General features: G+C 49.7%; 1 protein-coding gene across 2 annotated transcripts in view; it reads left to right on the plus strand.

Moving 5' to 3' along the window:
- Positions 1–15,434, plus strand: part of SPECC1 (sperm antigen with calponin homology and coiled-coil domains 1) — a 134,530-nt gene that overhangs the window by 114,806 nt on the left and 4,290 nt on the right. For both annotated transcript variants that reach the window (XM_015422065.1, XM_015422066.1), the window contains 2 exons: positions 9,963–10,079; positions 14,646–14,705. In XM_015422065.1, coding sequence (XP_015277551.1) covers positions 9,963–10,079; positions 14,646–14,705 — 177 coding nt within the window. The remainder of the gene's footprint in view (positions 1–9,962; positions 10,080–14,645; positions 14,706–15,434) is intronic.

Genomic DNA, 15,434 nt, shown 5'->3' on the forward strand with positions numbered 1-15,434 from the left:
TAAAAAGCCTGCTAGGCATTAAAGAAAAAAACCAAGACCAACCAAAAGAGAACCCCAGTGAGGTGTAATCTCTCTCTCTCTCTCCCCCCCCCCCAACTCAGCCAATCATTCACTCATGCTTACATAAATACATTATAGATGCCTCCAGTACTCTGATGTTGCTGTAAGGAAGGTGAGGGGAAGCATTAGCATTCAGGGCAGGCTTGGAACTGAGAGAATGCAGAGCCCTCCCTACCACTTGGCAGCCCTTCTTTTCGTGCATTCATGCAGTTGGTGGCGAGACTAAACGTGTTCATCGGGAAAGGCCTTCAGTGTTTCCTTAGACCTCCTTGGTGGTTTCCCATCCAAGTACTAGCCAGGGCCGACCCAGCTTTATTTCTGAGATCCAATAAGATCAGTCTAGCCTGGGCCACCAAGGTCAGGTTGGATACCACTAAGTTCTAGTGTTTTGGGAATAGGAGAGAGAAGTTTTCTCTGTGTGTGTTCCATGCACTGCTTTGTAAACCACCTGTGGGATGCTCCCATAGCCACCTTTTTATACCTAAACAGAAAAGCCTGAGACGTCTTTGCTGTTTCTCTTAGGGAAGCTGCTGCAACTCCTGGGTTGCCCAGTCCAAGTACCCGCGATGCAGACAGAACTCCAGACAAAGCGGCCTTTGTGAGGGAGATACCCATACAGATCGAAAGCACCCGTGCAAGCTTTGGGGAAACAGCAGAGGGGTGGGGTGGAGTGGTGGAGGGCAGCTTGGCTTGTTGTGTTGAAGAACCTGAATCAGACTTGATCAGAGCTTTGGTGTCAGTAATGGGGATAAGACTTTGACCTCTCGAATGTCTGGAAGGGTTAGCTGATCCCTGGGTGAATCATTTGTCCTCACCTTTTACCGAAAGCCGATGAGGAGAGATCAAGTGAGATGGGCGTATTTACAACCTCTGCAAAGTTGTTGGGGCTTTGCAAGTACCCAAGAGGCGGGGCAGCTGCCCTTTGCTCTCACCCTGTGTCCTGACGGCCAGCCGTCTCCAATGTCTCCAGTGTTGGAAATATGTGTGTTGCAAGGTCTAAAATTCAGTCATTATAGGGTTAATGTGTGCTTACCTTGTGTGCTATAGACTGACCTGGAAGGAAACCTGGCACAGAGCCAGTGGAAACAAAGCCTGCAAAACTGAAGTCTGTTTACTCGCAATCATTGGTTAATGTATCCAGGTGATTTCCTTCAAGGGGTCAAGAAGAAGAAGAATCTTCATTGTTGTAGACCATGTAGTCAAAGTGTAAAGATGTAGCCTTAGGTGTCTTTGTTGTTTTATAGATTTCCTGTGTCCCCTTCCCTTAGAAATAGAGATTTTTACTTAGAAGAAAAGGCCTCCTCTTCATTGAAGCAAAGATCCATTGCAATCTCTGAATATTTAACTATTTTGCCAGTTTTTCCTGGGTTAGCTGATCCCTCGAGTAAAGCTATGTGAATCATTTGTTCTCACCTTTTACCGAAAGCCGATGGGGAGGGATCAAGTGGGATGGGCGTATTTACAACCTCTGCAAAGTTGTTGGGGCTTTGCAGTTACCTAAGAGGCGGGGCGGCTGCCCTTTACTCTCACCCTGTGTCCTGACGGCCAGCCGCAGCTGTATGTTTCCAGTTGTGTTCCTTGGGGGACCTCTGAGGTCCCTCCAGACCTTACCAGGATTTAGTCAAGGGTAGGATCCACGCCCCAGAATGCATCCCAGGAAGACTTTTTACCCAACATGACTGATACTTCCATGCAGCTTAGAGAGAGACAGAGATTGGATGTGTTGTGTGGGGTATGCATGGAGGCAACGCTGGCCAGATCCTTGCCTGGGGCAGTGACTACACACTCCCAGTGGCTAGCGGCCTCTGCAACACACAGGAGTTCCACTGCAGATGAGTCGATGGGAAAAGGGTCTCTTGAGGTAGGGAGGCTGGTAGTGGAAAGTGCCGTCAAGTCACAGCCAATTCATGGTGAACCTGGAGGGTTTTCAAGGCAAGAGATGTTTCAGAGGTGGTTTGCCAGTGCCTTTTTCTGCGTAGCGACCCTGGACTCCCTTAGGTGGTCTCCCATCCAAGTACCAACCAGGGCTGACCTTGCTTAGCTTCCGAGATCTGACGAGATGGGGCGTAGGAGCCACCACATCACAGCTCGAAGAGCCAGCTGGTGAGTTGCAGTCCCTGCCCCAGGCGAGGGCTTAATTTCCCCATGGTGGGAAATGTTCTTTGCCTTACTAATCCAAGGGGCTTAAGTAGATCAAATATTCATGGGGAGGCAACTGAACAATAGGTAGCAAACCTGATACGCGAAGCAAGCGCGGCCAATGGAATACCCCAAGTTCGGTGGAAATCCTTGCACAAGTGGATTTCTGGGTCCGTCATGTGATCTTCCCCACTATCCCTTGCTGCTCTTATCCAATTGCTTTGGGGGGACTTTTACCCAAACAGATCACTGGAAGGGGTGATGTGACCCCTGCAGAAGACAACATTTTGTGTCTTTTCTGAGGAACGATTTAGAAGCCTCTCTGGGCAAAGGTTGCCTGGTTGCGTATTTCATGCCGGAGACTTCCCGGCTGCCCACTTGAGATTTACGGCATCTTGGGGCCAAAGCCAGTCGGATGCAGAGTGAGATAATTGCCCAAGGCTTGCCTCATCTCTCAGAAGTTTCCTCCCCAAGCGCTGCCTTCTTTCTGCAGAAATGCATGTTGGCACAACAGAGGTTTCTTCCTGCTGGCGGCTGCATCCGGAAACAGCCAGCCCAAATCTGGCAGCTTTGCCAAGATGCATGGGGTATGCAGGTGCCAGAAGTAGAGACAGAAAGGGGGCAAAGAAAGCAGGAGGCAAAATAAGGCAGGGAGAGAGGCTCCTTCGTCCCGACCCTGTTGCAAACCTGCCATCATTTTTCTTTGCACATTTTTGGAAATCTCTCAGGGAGCCCACCCCCTCCCCCCAATGCTTGGATCATGTAACCAGGTGAAAACCAGGTTGTTCAGTCCCTTTTGGGCGTTCCAAAGTGTCTGTAAACACATTTGGCTCAGATAAATCACACGGTGGGTAATTCAAGTACTTGGCTGCCAAGGGAAGTAGCGAAATAGTAAAAAGCCCGGTAGCACCTTTAAGACTTAACAAACTTTATTGTAGCATAAGCTTTCGAGAAACACAGCTCTCTTCGTCAGATGCCTCTGGCGAGAGAGCTATGTTTCTCAGAAGCTTATGCTACGATAAAGTTTTAAGTCTTGAATGTGCTACTGGGGTTTTTACTATTTTGCAGCAACAGACTAATGGCTAACTCCTCCGGATCTATGACCAAGAGGGTTGGTGGTGACCACTGAGTCTGGCCAGCTGTAAAATGAGATTAAACCAACTGACCAACTTTATGGCAGATAGTCCATCAGTGTGGTTAGCTGCAATGGACAATTGGAATGTCCGTGTTAAGAGGCAGAGTATCTTTGAATTGCATTTTCTGGGGAGGCAATGGCAGGGGTTGGTTTTGGCTACTCTGCCCTGCTTTTATACCCTCTGGGGCCTCTGTCAGACACAGGATCTGGACTGGATGGACCCTTCTGATGTTCTTATGTGGAAATGCAATAGCAATTTGCCGCCTTTTCTTAGTTGCCGACTTATTTAAATTATCAGCCTGCTGCCTGGGCCTTTTTTGAACACCTGCACAGCACCTAGTGCTTGGGAGAGAATACACTTCGTTATGCATTTGGCCCTGATCACCGTGTAACTCAGGGAGCATCCTAAACAAAAGAATATTAATTTTCATTGGTGGCTGTAAATCTTTCTCTTCAGCCTTTGGAATCCAATCCAGTCCCCGTCAGCCAGTGGGAGGGGGCGAGGAATTGTCTCTGTTGCAGGGTTTGCCACCGGAGTGATCTTGTCTGGACACAGCTTGGGAACAAGGGCCCGGGGGAGGGATCCAGGGTGCTGTTTTAGGGGGATTTGGTGGAGCAAAAACAATTCTGCCACCTGTTTTTACAAATCTGCTTCCTCTCCGCTCTTTCTGTATTTGTATGTAGATTACAGAGGCCCCAGATGTCTCGAGCTATCTGTTTATTTTTCTAAAATCATCCCACCCCATCTACCTAAGTATATAATTGATTTCTGTATTCAGGGGGGTTCTACTGCCCTTCTGTTCCCATTTTACAGATGATGGAAGCAGAGTCCGAGACTCGTGGCCGCTCGGTGAATCCAGAGTTGAGCTAGGCCTTCAGTCCCCAGCACACCAAACCAAAACTTGGAACTCTGTCCGCTCAGACATCCTGTCTCAGATGCACAGGGCACAGAGGTCCTTCTGCTCCCTCCCCTTCTCTTCTCTTCCCGAATTCCCTGGTGTCCCGTAAGTTCCCTGAACCTCCTTCTGGTCTTCATCAGCCAAGGTCGATGTTGACGTGTGCAGGATCCATCTTCACTCCCTGTTGCCTGTCTGCTTCACCTTCCCCACGGTTGCAGGCCTGTTGGAAGAGGGCAGGGCAGGATGTGGGGCCAGGGTCTCAAATCCTCCCCCCCCCCCACATTGTGCAGGAGCGGAGGAGGCGATGCTCCCTCCCTGGCAGTGCCGGCATGACTGTTCCCCGCTGGCTTCCTGTTGCCTCCTACTCCTCTTGCGATTCCTTTTAATGTTGGGAACATCACAGCAGCCCAACAGGATACACCTCAACACGCCTGGCTTCTAGGGATCACATTCCGGAAGCACAGGGTCAGATTCTATTTATTTGTTTCACCTTTGTACCGCTCTCCTCCGAGAAGCTGGAGACCTTCTTCTGGGGCCATCAGATTTCTCTTCCCAAGAGCCCTCTGGGTTGTTGAGGCAGGGGAAGAGAGCAGCCGTCCATTGGGTTCCGTAGCTGAGCAGGGATTTGAACCCAGTTCTCTCATGAAGGTGTACAAGAGTGCCCTTTTCTGTTTCTTTTTGTTTTTGTGAGTCCCGAGCCTTTTCGTTTGCCACCGGCCCCCGTTTTTCCTCCTTTCAAGCCCCTTTCCCCTCCCTTCCAATTTCCTTCCAATGAATGGTGTCAAAATGTGTGTTCAGTAGACCGGAGCAGAGGAGAGGGATTGTAAGCTGTGGAAGAAGGGTCACGTCCAACTGAACATGACCCATTATATCACGCCTATTATCAGCATTCCCAACCAGTGTTCCCTCTAAGCTGAGTTAGCGTGAGCTAGCTCACAGGTTTTTAGCCTCTGGCTCACACATTCTCGGAGCTGCGGTGGCTCAAGTGGTTAAGACACTGAACTGCAGGCTGTGGAAGGTCAGTAGTTCAGCAGTTCGAGACCCAGGTGCCGCATGATGGAGTGAGCTCCCATCTCTAGTTCAAGCTCCTGCCAACCTAGCAGTTCGAAAGCAAGAAATTGCAAGTAGATAAATAGGTACCACTTCGGTGGGAAGGTAACAGTGTTCCGTGCGCCTTGGTGTTTAGTCATGCCGGCCACATGACCACGGAAACGTCTTCGGACAGCGCTGGCTCTTCGGCTTTGAAATGGGGATGAGCACCGCAACCCTAGAGTCGGATTTGGCTGGCTTTCGGGCAAGGGAACCTTACCTTTACACACATTCTTGTCTTAGCTCAGGAAGGGACAGCTCCAGAGCAAACTAATTTATGCAACAGCCAAATCACTCACTCACAACCTTAATGCCAGTAGCTCACAAAGTAGGATTCTTGCTCACAAAACACCACAGCTTAGAGGGAACATTGTTCCCAACCTGACGGGGTCCCTTCCAACTCCATGATTCTGTGGCTTTTTTTTTACATGACTTCACCGTAACAGTGTTGAGAGTGCAGAAATTTGATGGGGGAAATTGATGGGAGGAATTAGAAGGTTGTGCCTGCTTGGTTCGTGCGAGAAAGAAACAAAAACTGAAATGAGTCGGCGGAGATGCTAAATGCACTTTCCTCCTCCATCACCACAGGCACGGCTTTTTTGCTCCACTCACTGGTTGTACAACACATAAAATAAGCTGAAATTGGGTAGTTGCCCATGGAAGACAAAAGGAAATACTGCTTTACACAGAGAGTGATTCAGATGCAGAATTCGCTGCCAGAGGATGTAGTGATGGCCTCAGGAATAAACAGCTTTAAATGTATAGGGGGTAAAATTTAGATTCGTAGAGGGTAAAGGTTTGTCAGTGGCTACTAGCCCTGGTGACTGAGGGGAACCTCCATATTCAGAGGCATTAAGCCTCTGAATCCCAGAGCCAGGAAGACAACATCAGGAGAAGGTCTCAGCCTCTGTGCCCTGTTGTTGGCCATCCAGAGGAACTGGTTGGACACTGAGGCAGGATGCTGGACTAGATGGACCACTGGTCTGATCCAGCAGGGCTCTTCTTATGAAGGCCTTGGCTTCTATGCCCTGTTGTTGACCGTCCAGAGGAACTGGTTGGCCACTGTGTGAGACAGGATGCTGGACTAGATGGACCACTGGTCTGATCCAGCAGGGCTCTAAGTTCTTATGAAGGCCTTGGCCTCTATGCCCTGTTGTTGGGCCTCCAGAGGAACTGGCTGGCCACTGTGTGGGACAGGATGCTGGAGTAGGTGGACCACTGTTCTGATCCAGTAGGGCTCTTCTTAATGTTCTTAGTAAGGCCTCAGCCTCTGTTGCCCTCTTGTTGGGCCTCCAGAGGAACTGGTTGGCCACTGTGTGAGACAGGATGCTGGGCGAGATGGACCACTGGTCTGATCCAGCAGGGCTCTTCTTAGGTTCTTAAGAGCCACAGTGCCTCCCCCCATCCAGTAGAGGTGCAAAATGAATGCCCCCCCCAGGAGAGCAGAATTACTGGGGGTGCCCCACTGCTGTCTCGGCCAGCCTCCACCTCCTGCAGCACAAAGCACCATGCGTCTTTTAAAGTGTGACATGGAGGGGGGGGGTTGTCCCTGAGTGGCAGATCTCTCCCTTCTGAAAGCTGCAAATTGAGAAATGACCATATGTAAGGTGCCTTTTGTCAGAGCGAGATAATCCAATCTCGGCCTAGCTCTTTAATGCAATTAAACCGGCTGGTAATTAAGATTTGGGAATGAAACAGTTTCCATCAAGATAATTTGTTCCTTGCTGTTGCACGAACGGTTGGGATCGAAGCAGCGCACCGGGCTCCCGCGGCGACTTGTGTCCAAGAGGCCTCGTAGAGCCTGTCAGCGCCACTGATTGGGATTGATGGCTCCTTTTACCTTCTGGGGGCGTCTGCGGCACAGGGGACACCCAACCCTCGTCTGGCCGGAGCAGAAAGACATAGGAGCAGACCCAGCTTTGTCTAGTAGAGAAGAGCAAGAATCCAGAAGCACCTTAAAAGACTGACAAAATTTGTGACAAGGAAGCAGCTTTCGTGAGTCTTCCGATTGGAAGCAGATCACGAAAGCGCCTACCCTGCAACAGATTTCGTTAGTCTTTAAGGTGCAGCTACTGGACTCTTACTCTTTTCTACTGAAAAGGGAAGGTGTGTGTATTTCCCTTGGGAGTGTGTGTGTGTGTTAAGTGCTGTCAGGTCGCTTCTGACCTACGGTGCCCTACGAATTAATGACCCTCAAAATGTCCTGTCCTTAACAGCCTCGCTCAGGTCCTGCAAACTGAAGGCTGCGGCTTCCTTGATTGTTGATTGAGTTGATCCGTCTCATGTTGCAGTAGAAAAGAGCCAGAGTCCAGTTAGCACCTTAAAGAATAACAAAATTTGTGGCGGGGTATCTGGAGAAGTGAGCAGCGACTCACGAAAGCTCCTCTCCTGCCACAGATTTTGTTAGTCTTTCGGGTGCTCCTGGACTCTGGCTCTTTTCTACTGCTGTAGACAAACTCGGTTACTCATCTTGATCTGTCTCCATAGAAGGCACCACATTTAGCTATACAGGATGGAAATCCATCAGCCTCGTGAAGAGGTATCTGAAGAAGTGAGCAGCGACTCACAAGAGCTCCTCCCCTGCCACGGATTTTGTTAGTCTTTCAGGTGCTCCTGGACTCTGGCTCTTTTCTACTGCTGTAGACAAACTCAGTTACCCATCTTGATCTGCCTCCGTAGAAGGCACCACATTTAGCCATACAGAATGGAAAGCCTCATAAAGAGGTATCTGAAGAAGTGAGCAGCGACTCACAAAAGCTCATCCCCTGCCACGGATTTTGTTAGTCTTTCATGTGCCCCTGGACTCTTGCTCTTTTCTACTGCTTCAGACAGACAATCGCGGCTGCCCATCTTGATCCAGCTCCGTCTAGTTCAGTCTCTTGTCTCTGGGTGCCTCTATTTTTTATTTATTTTATTTTTAGAAGCCCATAGGCAGGACGATGAAGGTCCTCTTTGGCTCTCAGCACCACGTCTTACTCCAAGGTGGGGAAGGGCCGTGGCTCAGTGGGAGAGCATCTCCGTGTCAAAGGATCAGGTAGTAGGTGATGTGAAAAACCTCTACCTGGGACCTTGGAGAACCCCTGCCAGTTTGAGTAGACAAGACTGACTTTGAAGGACCAGCGATCTGATACAGTATAAGACAGCTTTTCATGTGCTCAAGGTAGACTGTCCATGAGCATAGGGGTTTCAGGTGGCTGTTGTGGCCCATGTCTCTGGATAGAGTTATGAATTTTCAGTATCCACTGAGGTAGCTGTATTAGTCTTTTGCAGAAAAAAAATATGAGTCTAGTGCTCCTTAAAGTCCAGCCAATGTGTTTTGCCATAAGCTTCAGGAACATAAGATGAGCCAGCCATCCAGCACCCTCTTTCACTGCCAGCTATTTACTCTGGAGGGCCAAACAAAAAGGGCACAGAGGCTAAGTCCCTACCCTGCTCCTGCTGCCTCCCAGCTCTGGTATTTAGAAGTTTGCTGCCGCTGTAGATGAAGGTTCTCTTAATTCACCCTGAGCAGTAGCCATTGATGGACCTCTCCGACATGAGGGCTTCTGGAGTTCTGGCCCTGCTGGTGGACCTCCTGATGGGACCTGTGTTTTGGCCACTGTGTGACACAGAGTGTTGGACTGGATGGGCCATTGGCCTGATCCAACATGGCTTCTCTAATACTCTTATGTCCGGGGCAGCGATGCTCTATATTCTTGGTGCTTGGGAGGGCAACAGTGGGAGGGCTTCTGGAGTTCTGGCCCCACTAGTGGACCTCCTAGTGGCACCTGTGTTTTGGCCACTGTATGACATAGAGTGTTGGACTGGATGGGCCATTGGCCTGATCCAACATGGCTTCTCTTACATTCTTATGTCTGGGGCAGTGATGCTCTGTATTCTGGATGCTTGGGGGGGCAACACTGGGAGGGCTTCTGGAATTCCGGCCCCACTGGTGGACTTCCTGACGGCATCTGAGTTTTGGTCACTGAGGGACACAGAGTGTTGGTCTGGATGGGCCATTGGCCTGATCCAACATGACTTCTCTTATGTTCTTATGAACCTGTCTAGCCCCTTTTATGTTTGTGGCCATCAGTACTTCCCGTGGCAATGAATCCCACAGTTTTGTCTGTCCTGAATCTATTTCCTAACAACTACATTCGGTGCACCGAGATCTAGTAATACAGGAGAAGGAGAAAGAGTTCATGGTGAAACCTCAAGATGCAGATATTGGGGGGGGGGAGTGGCTTAAAAAGACAATTTAAGAACATGGCCAAGAGGTATGATCTGTGATATTTCTATGCGAAACTCAAAAGTACGTAAGATAAGCTACTGAACCCCCTCCCCAAAAAAATGTTTAGGAAGCCATCAAATGACAGAGCCTATAGCAAGTGGAATCTTCCTCTTTCAAAGTGTGACGGTGTACCCATGAGAACTAGGAACCTGCCCAGTTGAAAGGCAAAGGCTTCATGGGATGCCACTCGCTGTGCAGCCGCAGCCATATGGGGGAACTTCTCCAGCTGGCCGGGCTGACGCTGTCCCTCGGTCCTCGCCCAAGACTCCACGAGGAGCCGAGGGCTGAGAGCGCAGACTGCAAGGTCACCTTTGCCAGCAGAACTGACTTGATACTGTTTGTCTCCTCCCTTCCCCCCCTCCCTCCCCAGAATATTGACATCACCAACTTCAGCAGCAGCTGGAGCGACGGCCTGGCCTTCTGCGCTCTCCTCCACACCTACTTGCCCGCGCACATTCCCTTCCAGGAGCTGAGCAGCCAGGACAAGGTGAGTGGGCATCCAGCGAGTGGGATGGATTCGTCACCAGCATAAGAAGACACCTTATGCCAAGTCGGACTGTTGGTCCACCCGGTATTGCCTGCTCTGACTGGCAGCTGCTCTCCAGGACCCCAGGCAGCCCATAACTCGAGATGGAGCCTGGAACCTTTTGCACAGGCAGACCCTGTGCTCTTTGGCACCTCTGACTGAAAGCAGAAGAGCAGGTTGTCAGCTATGCTGCCATGGGGGTTGGGATGCAGTCTGTGTCTGTATAACTGCTTTCATTCTGTATCTGTATAATTGCTTGTGCATTCCTTTCTGTGCTCTAGAGAAACGCTTATCTATAACGATACGCAGGTGGGAGGATAGTGCCTTGTTTTCCAAGAAAGCTAGTTCCCAGCTTCAGCGTACAAACGGCCATCTAGTCATATCCCGCGCGCAGGAGGGTTACTAATTGGCCACTGTAGTGGGGGGTGCATATGAATACCCTATATCTTATAAGGTTCAATGGGCAACCACCATTCTTAAAAGTGCTGATGTTCATGCATCTATGGCTCTTCAATAAAGTATCCATTTTCTTGGAAAGTGTGTACTACATTGTTGGCTGTGGGTTCTGACACAGGTCTGGGAAATTGTTGCTCGTGGATATACGAAGTTCAGTCTTGTCTGCTCCCACTGGCAGTCCGGGGACGCTGGCGAAGGAGAGTCTTTCCCAACACCTGCCGTCTCAGATCCCTTAACAAGCTGGAGACGGCAGGGATTGAACCTGGCACCTTCTGCGTGCAAAGGAGGTGCTCTACTGCTGAGCTCCGGCCCCTCCCTTGAACATTTTGATTGGATAAAAAGAAATCCTGGATTGACTGAGCAGCAGGGGGCGTTTCTTCTTCTTTTTTTAAAGTTTATGTTTAAAATTAGGTCTTATAAAACATGCAAGCCCAACTTAGAAGAAACATTTCCTTTCGTGCGGGAGTGCCTCTTCAAAGATACAGCCTGCCGCAGCATACCCTTGCATCACCTAAAAAACCCAGAAAGAATTTCTTTTTCCTCATTTAATTGATTGACAAACTCATAGGACTGATTGGTTGAGGTTTCAGTTTGCTGTAGTGGTGAGGCAGTTTGGTGTAGTGGTTAAGTGTGCAGACTATAATCTTGGAGAACCAGGTTTGATTCCCCACTCCTCCACTTGCACCTGCTGGATGACCTTGGGCAAGCCATAGTTCTTGTCAGAGCTGTCCTTGAAAAAGAGCAGTTTCTGTCTGAGCTCTCTCAGCCCCGCCTACCTCACAGGGTGTCTGTCGTGGGGAGGGGAAGGGAAAGGGTTTGTAAGCCGCTCTGAGCCTCCTTTGGGTAGTGAAGGGCGGGATAGAAAGCCAATCTCTTCTTCTTCTTCTTCAAGAGCAGTTCTCTCAGAGCTCTCTCTGCCCCACCTAACCTCACAGGGTGTCTGTTGTGGGGAGGGGAGAGGAAAGGAAAGGAGTTTGTAAACTGCTCTGAGACTCCTTCAGGTAGTGAAGGGCGGGGTAGAAATCCAATCTCCTCTTCTTCTCTTCTTCTTTGATCAGGTGGCAATCCCAATAATGACGATATTGCCTTTAGTTTCTGTGGCGTGTTTGGCCCAGGTGCCTGTTGCCACCCCCCAGGTGGGGCCTGAGTAACTGACAGAGTTACCACTGACCTCCAGGTGACGTAGATTAGTTCCCTTGGAGAAAATGGCCGCTTCGGAGGGTGGGCTCTATGGCATTATGCCCTGCTGGGCTCCCTCTCTTCCCTCCAAAGGCTCCACCCCCAAATCTCTAGGAATTTCCCTACTCCAGGTAGATATATGCGTATGTAGGCAAGCTAATGGTTCACGTTTGTGGGCCTTTCTAGAAAGGCCGGGCTTTCCCCTGTGCCCCATAGGGCTATCTTTCTCTCAGCTGGCAAGCTTGCCCTCTGTGGCATCTACAAGGAGTAGAAGCTTGCTAAATTTGAGAAAGAACGAGATAAATTTTAAGACACCTTTTAAGAAATTATCCCTCTAAATTTTCCCCCCAATTAGGCAGTAAATACTCAGCTTGTCTTACGGACTGCTCTCGCTCATTTTGCGGTTCTCCCCCCTCCCCCAAAGAAACCCCATCCGGAAATCGGCCTGTTTCTTGCACGCTTTTCTCCTCCAGCCCCACCCGTGCCCCACCCGTGCTTGCGCACAATCTCTTATTTCCTTTGCCCGCTTGAATGATTTGCTTCCCTTAATGTTTTGAACAGGGAAGCAGGTGTCATTTTTAAATTGTGGTCTGGATTTCCTGCTCTGGAGGTGTGGGATGGTGGTTTCAGGCTTGAACCGGTCACATTTCTCTCTTTAGAAATGGAACTGGGGAAGTTCAGGGGACCGTAACTGTCAGGGTGGGCTGCTGTCTTCTTGGCCCTCACAGCCATCTGGGGCCCTCACAGCCTTCCTCTCGTGTAAGACTCAGGAGAACCGATTTATGTTCCTGGGGGCCATTGGGCTCCAGCCCAGAGGTCATTTCGGGGAGGGGTCGCGGGGGATCGCCGTTCCCCTGGGTGAGGTGTGGGGAGGCGGGGCACACGACGAAGCCCCGCCCCCTGCTTCCGGCCACCCCGCTTCCGGCCCTCATTCAGCCAGGAGGAGGCAGGAGAAGAGGGAGAGTAAGTTGTTTCCTCCCTGCCTCTCCCCACCCCTGCCTGCCTGGGGCCAGGGAGGGCCTTTGCGGGGCTTCCTTGCACTCCTGCCGGCCTTGCAGGTCCACCGCCGGGCCCCTCATGGGGCTCGGCAGTGGAGCTGCAAGGCCGGCGGCAGCGGCCGGGATTTTCTACGAAACGACCCCTGCTCCAGCCCAAGAGGGAGGGGAACTCTCACCTTCCCCATCCCGACGAATGTTAATGTTAAGGCCTGACAGACCGTAAACTATGCGGCAAATGGATCACGAACATAGAAAACAAGACTGCAAACAGCAAGATAATAAATACAATAAATAACATTGTATTCCACATTTCCGGCTTCCCTTTATAAAACCTCCCTCCTGAACCATTCTGTTACATCACAACCTTGTTTCCTTTATAAAAATAAGTGGTTTTAATTATTTTAATATGGAACATCAAGACTCGAGTGTCCATATTTCCCTATAACCGATTAAGCCATGGTAGTCTTTTCCAACACCATAAACTTCATAGAATAAGAAAGGTATTTTTTCCGCCTCAGTAAAGTGATCCAGAGCTGCTCTTGCTGGACTTGATTATCTCCTAAGGGCGGAGTGACCCGGCATTTGCCCTAGCCAGATGTTCTACCCTTCCATCTGCAGTTATTCAAGGCAGGTATAATAAAAACCTCTACCCTGAAAGGCTATGTTCATGCACTTCATGCAAGGTTGAATCAGTAGAGCATATGTTTTTCAGTTGCCCATTCTACAGAGAGGCTCGTCTTAAAATCATTACCCCATTAGTTGATAGGATATCTGGTCACATCAATACGAACAAAGCAAGACTTCACTGGCTTCTATCAGATAAGAATGCAGAGATTACATGTTCAGTCGCTGAGCTGTGCATTGAGTCTTAGATTGCGGGAGTCACATTTTAAAAGTTTTTAAATTTAGATTTTATTCTGTATGTTATCTTGTTCTTTCCTTCCTTTTCATACTATGTTTGTATTGTATGCTGGTCTTAAGACCATAATAATAAAACTAACTAACTAACGTCCTGACCTAGATCAAATAGTCTTCTCCAAAACGTAATATCAATAATGGCTAATATAAATCATTATTCAAACAATAGTTGTATTTATTACCTATAGCAGCGAGTCTTTGCAGCAGACATTTGTCTTCCCGAGTATGCTGGGTCTGGAAGAGTGGGCTGTGGGTTTTTCAAAGTAATATAGGATTTGGGGACTTAACTCAAACTAGATTCGAGTCCCGTAGCACCTTAGAGACCAACAAGACTTTTGGGGTATGAGCTCTTGAGAGTCAAAGGTACCTTCATCAGATACCAGATCTTGGACTCTCAAAAGCTGATTCCCCCCCAAAAAACCTTGTTGGACTTGAATCTAGCTCTTCCGCGGACTAATACAGCGATCCTCTGAAACTACCTTAAATTGAGAGTTTCACAGCAGGAACTCATCAGCATAATAGGCCATACCCAACAGCAGAAACTCATTAGCATATTAGGCCACACCCCATGTTGCCAGACGTGTGGTCATCCAGCCACACCCACCTTTTGCTTGTTATTCTGTTTACCTTGTTTGTGGTCAAAACCCAGGGCTTTTTTGTAGCAGGAACTCCTTTGCATGTTAGGCCACACACCCCTTATGTAGCCAATCCTAATGAGTTTCTGCTGTTGGGTGTGGCCTGTTATGCTAATGAGCTCTTGCTGGGCGTGGCCAACTTGGGAGGCAGCCGGAACTCCGTTCCTGTGCGTTCCTGCCCAAAAATAGCCCTGCTTTTACCCACAGAGGCTTCTTTATTTTCCACTCTTTGCATCCCAACTGCTGGACTCGGTATGGGGGGCTTCACCCCCCTCCCCACACTCAAGTGCCCTTCGGTCCTGACATTCCAACCCCCCCCCCCCCCAATCTTATTTTCACAGAAAAGAAATCTCCTTTTGGCATTCCAAGCAGCCGAAAGCGTAGGCATCAAACCCAGCTTGGTAAGTTCCTTTTGTTCCAAAGGGGAGGGAGGGGAGGGAGGGCTGAAGAGGCCAGGACCTGCAAGGAAGAGACCAGCCAGCTCGGAGCTCGGGGAGGCGGGCAACTTCCCAGCTTTTTTTTGCAGAAGGGCCCTATACTCTTTGGTTCAGGTTTGCTTTTAACCTGACTCCCAACGAAGGCTGTTACAGAATCCAGTCCGTTGCTGAGTTCAGCTTTCACTAAGTCCTGTGGCTGCCTGGAAAGCAGTGAGCCACTTTGGTGTAGTGGTTAGGAGCACGAACTCTAATCTGGGAGAACTGGGTTTGATTCCCCACTCTTCCTCATGCAGCTGCTGTGTGACCTTGGGCAAGCCACAGTTCTTTCAGAGCTGTTCTCTCAGGAATAGTTCTTGAAAGAGCTCTCTCAGCCCCCACCTACCTCACAAGGGTGACTGTTGTGGGGTAGAAGGGAAAGGAGTTTGTAAGCCGCTCTGAGACTCTTTCGGGTAGTAAAGGGTGGGGTATAAATCCAACCTCCTCCTCCTCCTCCTCCCTCCCTCCCCCACATTCTGCACCCTGGCATGCACCACTGCAGATGCGCAAGTCCTCCAGAGGCTCCCCATCTGCACCTGATCCGGCAGCGACTTCTGCACGCAGGACTTTTGACCAAAGCCGTTCTTTCTGGCCCGAGCTCAGGAGTACAAATCTGCCCCCCCCCCCCCGCTTTTTTTGTTTTGTTTTTTTTTTTGT

This window comes from Gekko japonicus, unplaced genomic scaffold, assembly GCF_001447785.1.
Source record: "Gekko japonicus isolate JY-2015 unplaced genomic scaffold, Gekko_japonicus_V1.1 scaffold182, whole genome shotgun sequence".
NCBI classification, from domain to species: Eukaryota; Metazoa; Chordata; class Lepidosauria; order Squamata; family Gekkonidae; genus Gekko; species Gekko japonicus.